Below are 11,900 nucleotides of genomic sequence, written 5' to 3'. Positions count from 1 at the left end.
AGGTGTACTCACCAATGCACAAGTACTTACCCAAACATTCACTCAGTTGTATTTACACCTACACTAGTTCGGATGTTAACAGATGTTAGTTGTTAGTATCGATACGTCAAAAGTCGAAACGTCATCGGTAACGATACAAAACACGGGTATAAATAAAAATAGTAAATAAAATACATTTAAAATGACTTCTAAATCATTTGCAAATGATAAGTACTCAATTTTATTACCGACTTACAATGAAGTTGAAAATTTACCAATAATTATTTGGCTTATTGTAAAATATATGGACGACTTGTAAGTACTTGAAACATAACCTCACTTATACGTACACAAAATCAATGATAACAGACGGGTAAAATAAATTTAATAACTTTTTTTTACTCCAAAATTTTTACAGCCGTTCGCCATATGAAATAATAATTATCGACGATGGATCACCAGATGGTACTCTAGAGATGGCTCAAAAATTGCAAAAACTTTATGGGGAAGATAAAATACTTCTGAGACCTCGAGAAAAAAAGCTAGGACTCGGTACTGCTTACATACATGGTATTAAACATGCAACAGGAAATTTTATAATAATTATGGATGCTGATTTGTCACACCATGTAAGTCTTCACGATTTATTTACTTCAAAATTTATGTTTGTCATCAAAGATTTTTAATATTAAAAATTATGATGACATTCAAGTTAGCTGTCACTTGACAATTTTTTAATTTTATTTAACAAAAATATTTTTTTCCAAAAAAATACATTTTTAATTTTTTTAAATTTCTAAATGTCAATTTTTTTTTGCCATAATTTAGTTATTAAAAAATTTTTTTAATTATTAAATATGTGCTACATTAATTTTCATAAAATTATGACATTAAAATTAGCCGATGTTCAACAATTATTTTTTTTTTTTTTCCCAATTAAATTCAAACAAAAAAAGTATTTTTAAAAAATTACACGTATAATTTTTAAAACTTTCTACATGTGAAATTTTTTTTAAATAATTATTTCAATAAAAAAAAATTCTAAAAATTTTTATATGTCGGCTAACTTTATTGTCATCTAAAAATTTATGTTTGAAAATTTTTTAAATTTTCTCACATGTGATTTTTAAAATTTTTTAAAAATGACAAGTCTGCTAATTTTAGTTTCATACTTTATTACTTAAAAGTATATAAAAAAATTTTTTCTTTACACTCATACTCGGTCTATCATTAAATTATAATTAAATAATTACTATTTTTGTCGTTAATTTTTCAGCCTCAATTTATTCCGCCTATGATCGAGTTACAAAGGAAGAACAATTACGATATTGTTACAGGAACTAGGTACATAAATGGTGGCGGAGTTTATGGCTGGGATTTCAAAAGAAAGCTCATAAGTCGTGGTGCTAATTTTATTACTCAAATCCTTCTAAGACCAGGAGTCAGTGATTTAACTGGTAGCTTTAGGTAAAATGAATTGAATAATAATTTTTAATAAGTCAAATTTTCAATAATTATTCAACAATATTTATTATTACAGACTGTACAAAAAAGATGTTTTACAACGACTGATCGAATCCTGCGTATCCAAAGGCTACGTATTCCAAATGGAGATGATAGTAAGAGCTCGTCAATTTAGTTATACAATCGGTGAAGTTCCCATATCATTTGTCGATCGAGTATACGGCGAATCTAAACTGGGTGGCTCCGAAATAATCCAATTTATCAAAGGCCTTGTTTATCTGTTTGCCACCACTTAGAAATAACAAAAATACTCGATGCCAATCATAATACCAATGAAGATATGGATTAAAATGCATTCCACTTTTTGTATATAATTGTTATAAATTTGTACAAATGAGTACAATTTTTTAAATAAAAAATTGCACTTTAAATTTATAAATTTTAATATAAAATAATCAATTAAAATAGATTATTAGTCTAATTACTAAACTGTATAATTTAAATTGGCACAGTTTACCAAATTTTTAACAGGTTCATTCATAAAACAATCACGTGGGTCTTAAAAATATTCAAATTAAATGCCTAACGATTTACACAAGGCACGACGCTCTTCGCCGCACCCTCGTGACGTCACGCAGCCTCCACTTATTGATCCATCAACAGTCGACGGCATAATTTAGTCAAAAAATTAAGGGATGAATGCAATATTATTGCATGACAATACTTTTACCCTTAATAAAAAAATGTTTGTGGTATCTATTCCAAAGATAATTACAGTAGTTCAAGCATACGACTACAATCACTCCTTCTTTTGCTGTTGTGAAAAAAAATAATCAATTTTTTTATCATCAATAAACATTAATAGCAAATATATAACAGGTGCAAAAAAAAAAAATTCAACATCAAACAACGTTGCTGCCTAGCTACCGACTACTGTATTAAATCTAGTCAAAAAGACACCTTGCAAAATGATAATGAAAATAAATATAACTTTTAAAAAACATTGAACAAATATAATAATAAATTTTGAGAAGATATTAACAAAATAATGTGAGGGTCTAAGATATAATAGGGAATAGAACGAGAGCCAATGCAGTATTCAGTTGTGGCGCAAGCCTAGCTGTGATCAGACGTCTTATCTGTGCGGGTTGGCTCTGCGCCGGGGTTTATTTGCCAGCAGCACCCAAGACACATTTGAGCTTGAAATGACTGTGCCTTTTAAAATTCACGTTTATCATCCGGATAATATTAAATTCATAAAAATAATTTTATTTAATAATTAATTATTTGTATAAATAATTTGATAAATTTAAGTTACAATATCTAAAATATTAAATTCGCAAATATGCCGAGAAAAATTGAATTCAACGTCATATATGCTTCAAGTAAGTTCACATGATTAAACATTTACTTATAATTATTATTCAATACTTTTCATTTTTTTTTTATAAAAAATTAAAATAACCTATTTATTTAAAATATCTGTCAATTCTTGTGTTTTTATGAAAAATTTAAATACTACAAAGAATATTGATACTAAAAATAATTGACGGCTGACAGTTTTATATTTTAAGAAAAAAATTATTTAAACAGGTGAAGATGAAAGACATTCCTGTCTTGAGTTAAATGTCCATGGACCAACAGTGAGAGGATGGCAGAGTGCTCGAAAATGCGGGTATCCCCAGGAATTAATCCTTCGCTTACATGCACCGGCTAAAATAACAAGGATCCAAGTTTTAGCACACCAATATCTGATACGTACGTAAAAAATTAAATGAAAACGTTTATTTGAATAATTTTTCGATTTCCGAAGTGATAAGTAATTAATTAAGTGTCGAATTTCACACGAGAACAGCCTTGAGCTGATAGATCACGCGAATCTAAAGTAATACTTTTGTAATCACAAGCTACAATTACATTTCTCTACAATTGCATGATGAAATATTCATAGTTGCTCTAGATTCTATAATATAAATTACAAATGGCGGTGAATAATTAAATTATTATTTTCCAGCGGAAAAATTAGAAATATGGACTACCAAAGAAGAAAACGCCTCTGTTAATACGTCCTTCAATTATTTAGGCTACATAACGTTGTCAGACAATGAATCTACAATTTACAAAAGCCGTGAGCTGAAGAGTGTTGCACTTCCGGAGACGAAAGCCCTGTCATTGAAGTTAAGGCTACACAAGCCTCACCAAAACACTCACAATGTTCACGAGCAGGTATGTAGTTTCGATAATGTAATAAAAGATGATATAAAGGCTTTTGTTAAGATTTATTGGACTGTATTACTGATAACTTATATTTATTTCAGGTTGGACTTATTGCTATAAATATTATTGGTGAGCCTTGTACACAGGACATAAATAATCAAGATGCTCCTTACAATCCTCATTACACGTCACCTTATGATGATTTAGCTTTTGAAATGTATGTCGATCGTGAAGTCGCTAAAATTATTCGTCAGATGGAAAATAAAAAATTACAAGCTGCTGAAGGTGAGATTTTAATTTATCAATTAATTTAAGGGGTTTTAAAACATCGATATTTTTTTGTTGTGTTTTATTAAATTCTACGACATCTCTAGAATATTTATTTATTTATTTATTCAATAGCCAATCGGCTTTATACACAGAAAAAAAAATTGATTTGAATCAAGAGAAAAATTCTTAAAGCGAAAGTTTAACCAAATTTTCAATTTTTTTGTAAAAACCTCTGCCAAAAATCCAATTTTCATTTTTTTTTTCTACCTTTCAAGACCTAGTTTTAACTAGAAGTCTTAATTAGAGCACATATTTTTTTTTTCACTTCAAATAATCCTGCTAGGAGTTCTACTGATCACGCGGACGCATCTTTTTTCCGAGGGCTCTTTTTTCCGGAAATGACGTTACATTAGCAGAGTTTTTAATATTTTTTTTTTTCAAAATTTCAGTAATCTCTTATCAAACATATATCTTCAAGATATTAATAAGTTTGAATAAAATATTTCATTTTTTCTATTAAAAAAAAATTGTTGAAAATAGAGCATTTTTTCCTGGAGAAAGCCCATGTAATAATAATCCCTTAAATAATTAATATTAAAATTATTTTGAGCAGAAGAAAGATTTGAATACGCGTCAAAGTTAAAAGTTGCTATGGAAATACTGAGAAAAGCAGGAGAAAGACTTGGCAAGTATGAGCTGGAAAAAAAATACGCTATTGCGTTGGAAGATTACGATAAAGCGAAAGCAAAAAAAGCTCAAGCGCAACACTATAGGCAGGAGGTTTATGAAAGCTTAGAAATTAATGATTTACTCGAAGTCGATGGGGTAAGTCTCAATGATGGTGTTAGTAGGGTGAAGAGATGGATTTTTAGAGAGACGTTAATGTTACAGCCGTTAGAAAAAAATAATGTATCAACGATTGACGGCAAAGAGCCGGTGACTTCAAATGACGCTGGGGCGTGTAGCAATGCAGCTGTGTCAGAAGATATTTTGTCACCACCTCGTTTGGTTGTTCCTCCGAACCGTGAAGGAGCTCTTTCACCAACTGGTCCTCCACATCAACCCCCAGTTTCTCCGCTTCATCAAAAACCTCATAGTCCAGGTAGTAATGTTTGTTTTTAAACTAACTTTTGATTAGAATTAATTGATTTTGTTTCTTTTTTTTTGTAGAAATTACTGATAGTCCGCCGAATGGTGTGTTAGAAAGACAAATTAATAGAAATACTGGATCATTGAGACGGAAGACTAAATCAGCGGGTCCTTCTTTGCGGTCTAGTTATGAAGCTTATGAAGAACGAACTATTCCAGCTCTTCGACAGTAAGTTTAATGATAACTTAAGTATTTGTTCATTTAAGTCTATATTATTGAGAGAATAAGAAAAATTTTGTATCCAAGGTAGTCATATGATAAAATCATTTGTTTTTTTTGTTGAAATTTAGTGTCATTGCAAAGATTTTGACTTTTCAAAGTTTCATATCATTTTCACCGATAGTCAATTTATTATGATAAATATTTAAGCTGCTTTCAAAAATTCTCTATCTCTAGATACATAATTATGAAATGACCTTGTATCTTGTGAAATATTGACATTTTTAAAGATACAAGCTCATGCCGAAATTACACTCATCAAGAGCTTTCATTTGAGTACCCACATCAATTTTTCATATATTTATATATATTATATATATGTATATATGAAAAATATATCAAAATGCATGTGGGTACTCAAATGAAAGCTCTTGATGAGTGTAACATCGAAATGAGCTTAAATCTTTAAAAACGTCAATAGTTAAGAAAGTATAGTGCAATTTAACAAAATTCATTATTTAATAAAGCCAAATTTTATTTATTTATAGTTCATAAGTCACGGCATTCACACAGTGACTGCAAGGTTACTAGTATTTATAAATTTAATAAATAAATAATTACAGTTCTCATACCAATGAATTTACCCGGGAATGTCATTTGGAAAGTGAAGTAAAAGTAAATTCAAAATTAAATGATCGGGAGAAGAAACAAGCCGCTTTACCAATAACTGTCTTCGGAATGGAGATGGTGGAAAAATTTTACTCCAAACAATTTATGGACAAAGAAGAAGGACTCATGATGCTGAAAGAAGAGCTAAAAAAATTCGACCCTGAAGTTTCAAAGCATTCAGCGAATAAGACTGCGAGAGCTGCTATTTTACTGTTGCATCGCGCTCTCAGAGACAAAGTGTTCAGTGTATATAGCCTAGCAGCACAACTAATAAGAATTTTTTTCTCTGAGTTTGCCACCAATAGGTAACCCGACTTACCTCTGTAGTTATTAATTATTAAGTAGTTGACTTAAATTATTTTTCATTTATTTTTAGAGTTTCTTCAACAGAGATAGCTCGTAGTGTAGATAGATTGCTTCCTGAATTGTTAACAAAGTCCGGCGACACAACACCGCGAATTCATAATATGGCAGTACATACAATTTTGAGTATGGCTGATTGTCAGTGTGTCCGAGAGCTTCATATTATTCCAGTCCATTTAAGCCGCCCGATACTGAGTAGTACACATCAAAGATTAGCGTTAAGTCGTTTAGAAATGGTAGAGCAGTTAATTCTCAATCATGGTATTTCTACAGACAAGCAGAGGTGATTAGAAGTTCATTAGCTTTAATTTTATTATTTAAATTTAAATTATTTACTATTTTTCATAATAAATAGCACTTAGATATTTGAGGAATGTTAAATTAAAAAATTTATGTAAAATAATTATCAACTTAGGTTTAAAAATTTAACATTGCCTCGAAAAATTAATTAGTTGTTAAAACTAGTATGCTTGTTTTCTGAGAAGACATTGTAATTGTTGCAGTGGGTTGACGTGTCGCACACTATCCGACCTTGGTTCTTCCGGATTACTCCATCCAGCAGAAGCTGTAAGAAAAGTTTCTGAAAGAATTTTAGTCCTCGTTTATAAAGTTAACCCCAGGTTAGTTCGCAAACAACTTCCACCTGATGACGATATTACGAGAAGAAATTTATTGTATCGTCAGTTGTACCACGAATTTGATCGGATAGATCTTCAGGTATAAATTTATTGTTAAAATATTTGTTAAAAAAAATTTTATTTTATTTTATAATTTAATTACTTGCTGACAAACTGATTGATGTTATTAGAGGAAAAAAGAAATGGAATCGACGCAAAAATCTACAACTACTCCAACTTGCACCAAGTCCATCGATAACAATGTTTCTAATTCAACAAAATCACCGTCTCGTGCAAGCCCAATACAAATTAGCACAGAAAGCTCAACAAGTGTCACGTCACCGTCGGATAACAGCACCGATCACAAAGGCGATAAGTAATTAGAATATAAAATTCATCAATGTTTTACATTATGAAAAATTTAATTTTGTATTGTATTACAAAATTAAAAGAAAAATTAAAAAACATATTTTTTTTTAGATGTTGTATATTTTGTCTATCAAAAGGCCAAGGATATTCAGAAGAAGGCCTAAATATACATTACTGGCGCACTTGTCCAATGCTGACACGATGTGAATTGTGTAAACAAGTGGTTGAAATATCGCATCTAAATTCTCACTTGTTGAGCGAATGTGACCAAAGAAACGATTACGTAAAGTGCGATACTTGCAAACAAGCTATTGTCGAAAAATCTTTTTCGGGGCATTCAAAAGATGACTCGTGTACGAGTATGTACTTATTAATGTCTAAAAAATAAATAGCGTGCCTAAAAATAAAAGGGCGCACATTTTTTTTATTTCCAATCGAGTAGTAGACATATTCTACACTTAAAATTGAAAAAAAAAAAAAAATGCCAAGGTAAAAGGGTGTATGTCTTTAATTATAATTCCTTTTACTTTTAAGAATTCAAAATTTTGGCGCTCTAAAAGTGAAAGGGCGTATAATTTTTTTTTTCGGCCAGTTTACAAAAAAACATATTCGTAGTTTAAAAATGTGAAAAAAAAACTTTCTGAGAAAGGGCGTATAATTTTTTTAAGTTAAAAAAGAAAATACATCCAAAAAATAATAAAGTATGCGTGATTTAATTAATTACGTAATTTTTACTTTAAATTAATTACTTAATTTTTACGTAATTCGTTTTTGATTGATTTATTTTCTATTTGTTTATATCAAACTTTGTATATGAAGCAGTTATTTTAGCATAACTTGTCTTGTAAAACTATTATTTTACCTTTAAGTAGTACTTTTAAATTTCAAACCGAATGGCAAAAAAAAAATTTTTTATGCGCCCTTTCAGCACAAATCTCTATTAACCCTTATTAGCTGTACACCCTTTTACCTCTAGGCATGCGAAATATATTATTAATTAAATAAATTATTTTATAGGGCCAGTTGAGGGGTACGAGCGATGTCCACTTTGTAGGATTTTGGTGAATAAAAATAAATGGAAAGATCATTTGATGGGAGAAAACCCATGTCCAAATAACCCAAGGAACAAAATCAACAAAACATGTATATATTTTATGATTATTATTTAATATAGTCTTAAATTTTATTTCAAATTAATTATTTATAATATAAATAATTTTTTTTAGGCACAAAATCGCCGTCAAAGTCGCAAAATTTGAGTGGAAAAATAACCTCACCAACCGGGCGAGATTACTGACATTAATTTGATACAATTCACTTTTGTGAATTGTATGAGTGTATCAGAGAACTTAATTCTCGGTTGGATTTTTGAAACTTTTTTTTTTTTTTTTTTTTGTTTTCATTTATAGTTTATATATTTGTTACTCTTGGAATAATGTTTTTCATATTTATATACTTATAAATGTATATTAATGTTTTTGATAGTCAAACCCGTCCTTTAGTGATGAAATTAGTCAATATCCAAAATTATTTAAAAAAATGTAAAAGTATACTTGTGTAAGAAAAATGATAAAAAGATTAAAAAAAAAATTTTATGTCCATTGAGACGAAACATCGCACACTTTAAATGAACTTCATTTTTAAATACGCTTAATATTTCCATTACTGCTTAGCAATAATGAAAATTAATAATAGGAAATAAATATTTGAGAATAAAATTGCCAAATAAAATTAAAATAATAATGAACAATAATAAAAATACCTCGATATCCGGCCGAAGCAGTTTAGTTATTTTTATTTGCTTACTATTGCGAATGACTGAGTGATTAATAAAATCAGTTTTCACTATTATTGTTTTAAATTAATAAATAGAATAAACGTTTAATGAATTTTAAAATGGATTTATTTTATACACGACCTTAAAGACACGTGGAAAAAATATAAAATTACTCAGCTCACCACAATAACTTTAAATATACATTTAAGCTACCTCGTCCATCTGTTCGTCTATGGCACCTAAATTTTCCTCAGTAGTCAAGTCATTATTATCAGCTTCGTCTTCGTCAACATCAGCTTTCACTGACGAATCGTCATTTTCATTAGCTTTATTAGCAATTCTATTTTGCTCAAATTTATTTACCTCTACAATTTGTAAAAAGAAAATTAATTATACACTAATGATCAAAAAAATAAATTTTATATTCAAAAATAAAAATTCTAATTACCATATTTTGAACAATCAGCTCCAAGCAGGCGTAAGTAATGAATTGTATCGCTAATAGGAACGTAGGCTCTCAATGAAATTGTTCCTTTCCATCCAACAAGGTTTAATCTCAATGGATCTGGAGAATTTTCTTCTTCGTACATCAGTATACAACTACCTGCGTCTGGAGAACAAAGTAAATTAATTAAACGAAATGATTAAAAAAACGCATATTTAAAATATATAAAATAAAATACTTCTTACCAACAGTCTTAAGTCGTTCTTGAGTTTCTTTACTCAGCAGCTCAATTTCTGGAGGCTTTTTCGGGTTATTATTCTGCAAAAGCATTACTAAATCCGCCTGACCAATCTTTACTTTACGATTGTCGCTTATGAACTTGAGAACACTCGGCAAGCCTTCCTGGGCCATTCGGAAAGCACACTTCATGTTTCTGTTATCACATCGGACGAATGTTTTAACTCCCGTATTGATCATTTTAATGTGATGTTCATTTAATAAAATAATATCCCTGATTTCCGGAGAAGTGAAGTAAATATTTTTCTTTTTACCCTCATGACACCTGACGTACAAGCAACGAGGGTCTAATTCGTCTGAAATAACGTAAAATTTCCTAGAAAAAAAAAAAAAAAAAAATCATTAACTCTGCAAAGTGAATAAAAAAAAAAAAAAAAAATACTTGATAGACTCCCAAACATCTTCTTTATCGTCCTTGAAGAAAACAAAAGGATCTTCACGGTATCCATAAATTCTCTTCTTTTTCCTTTCAGGTTGAGCAGTTTTGTTATCTTGCAGATTACGTTTATTATTGTCATTCTTGTCATCTTCTTTTTCATCCTCCACTTCCATACTTTCTTTTGGAATCTCCTCTCCATTTTTCTCTTTAGCTTGACTCGACCCCTGCACAGCCGATTCACTTTCCCAAGGTAGTGGCTTGACCTTTTGCAGCAATGCGACAAAAAATCCTCCGGTATCCTGATGATGAGGTAATATTCTCATACACCTCTCGAGATGAAATTTGGGAGCATCCTCAGGATTAGGAGGAAACATTTTAGGTCTGATTTGCGTGTGCCAAGTTTCAGGTACTTCCTCCCAAGACTTGTAGAACTTGACGTCTTTGGAACCCAATAACCAAGTACTGACCCCAGGATTGCATTTAAGTCCAGGTACTAAATCTCTGCCGTCAACTAGCTGGACAGAGTCACCAGTCTCCGCGAGAATACGATGCAAAACAGCTTCATTTTCCACCGGATTCAATGAACAAGTCGAGTAAACCAGTTTGCCTCCGACTGCCAGCATCTCAAGTCCTCGTTTCACGATTCTGTACTGAATTCCATGCAAATTGTTCCCGTTAGCTGGTGACCACTTGGTCCAGATATCTGGATTCTTCCTCAGAGTCCCGTCTCCACTGCAAGGAACATCAGCAAGTATCCTGTCGAATTTCAAGATTCCTTGAGTACCATCTGGGTTGGTGATTTTATAATTAGGCATAATAGACGAGTCCTGGTTGGTGATGAGAATGTTAGGACTGTTCAATCGTTTGGCCTGGTGTACAAGCATGTAGCAACGATTGTTGTCAACGTCATTGGCAATAACGAAGCCTTTTGGTACAACACCCTCATCCGCGTGAATCATTTCAATCAATTGCGCAGTTTTAGACCCCGGCGCGGCACACATGTCCAGAACTTTATGATGCGGCTTGACATCCAGCACCAATGGAGGAATCATGCTGACAACTTCTTGCCTGCTGATATTTCCGCTGCTGGTTTCAGCAATCAAAAAATTGTGCAACTTGAAGTACGCCTCCGAGCGTCTGATGTCTTTACGTGTAAGCTGTAGCTGCCAAGCTAGCTCATTTGGGTAAAATGGCAATGACTTTGGTCGCATTTTTTCTGTTTCATTGGCCACTTCCTTCTCACCCTCCAGCTTATTGTTCAGAATTTCTTCGAAAAAATCTCCTTTGATGATTTTCAGCAACGCTTTTGCTTCAGTTTGAGACCCGGTAATACGGAAAGCTGATGGCAAGTTTTCCCTTATTGTTGTTATGAACGCATTCCATTGATCATCAGGAATAACGTTCTGAGTTTTATAGTAAGTCTCAAAATCTTTGTTTTCTCTGACTATATCATTGTAACCACCCAGCGATTTTTTTAATTGTCCTGAGTTCTAAATAAACATAAAACAGTTTTTAAACACCGCTACCAAACATAACCAACTAATTGTCATTATAATAACAGTTACATAGAATACTTACTTCTTTTTTTTCTCGTCTTTTTTCAGCAAAATTCTTCTTAGGTTTATTTCTTCTCGACCGACCCATTATTAATTTTTCGATCTTAAATTTAAAATTTTATTTCCAAATCCAGATATTACACGTGGTTTTGGCGTGCCCAACAAGTGTTTTGGTTTCGATGCAGAAAC

The 11,900-nt window shown here is 31.2% G+C and overlaps 3 protein-coding genes across 3 annotated transcripts; 2 read left to right on the top strand and 1 right to left on the bottom strand.

Annotated features, from left to right (window-relative positions):
* Positions 1–38: 38 nt before the first annotated feature.
* Dpm1 (Dolichyl-phosphate mannosyltransferase subunit 1) lies at positions 39–1,882 on the top strand. Its single transcript, XM_074246712.1, has 4 exons — positions 39–294; positions 398–608; positions 1,256–1,446; positions 1,520–1,882. Exons 1-4 carry the CDS (start codon positions 182–184, stop codon positions 1,737–1,739), a joined length of 735 nt encoding a protein of 244 aa, XP_074102813.1. The 5' UTR covers positions 39–181; the 3' UTR covers positions 1,740–1,882.
* Positions 1,883–2,043: 161 nt separating this feature from the next.
* Positions 2,044–9,154, top strand: LOC141529925 (centrosomal protein of 104 kDa). The gene is made up of 14 exons (XM_074246700.1): positions 2,044–2,828; positions 3,037–3,201; positions 3,458–3,669; positions 3,762–3,945; positions 4,544–4,755; positions 4,822–5,032; positions 5,101–5,248; positions 5,863–6,213; positions 6,285–6,554; positions 6,775–6,988; positions 7,080–7,264; positions 7,369–7,616; positions 8,275–8,400; positions 8,484–9,154. Exons 1-14 carry the CDS (start codon positions 2,789–2,791, stop codon positions 8,552–8,554), a joined length of 2,637 nt encoding a protein of 878 aa, XP_074102801.1. The 5' UTR covers positions 2,044–2,788; the 3' UTR covers positions 8,555–9,154.
* Positions 9,138–11,900, bottom strand: Nsun2 (tRNA (cytosine(34)-C(5))-methyltransferase Nsun2). Its single transcript, XM_074246703.1, has 5 exons — positions 11,734–11,900; positions 10,159–11,645; positions 9,725–10,092; positions 9,483–9,644; positions 9,138–9,399 (listed from the first exon to the last, which is right to left on the bottom strand). Exons 1-5 carry the CDS (start codon positions 11,797–11,799, stop codon positions 9,239–9,241), a joined length of 2,244 nt encoding a protein of 747 aa, XP_074102804.1. The 5' UTR covers positions 11,800–11,900; the 3' UTR covers positions 9,138–9,238.

This window comes from Cotesia typhae, unplaced genomic scaffold (assembly GCF_013202065.1).
Source record: "Cotesia typhae breed Kobodo isofemale line unplaced genomic scaffold, CoteBio_Ctyphae contig_48, whole genome shotgun sequence".
NCBI lineage: Eukaryota > Metazoa > Arthropoda > Insecta > Hymenoptera > Braconidae > Cotesia > Cotesia typhae.
Note: the sequence above shows the minus strand (reverse complement) of the source record. Positions and strands in the feature narration are given on the sequence as shown.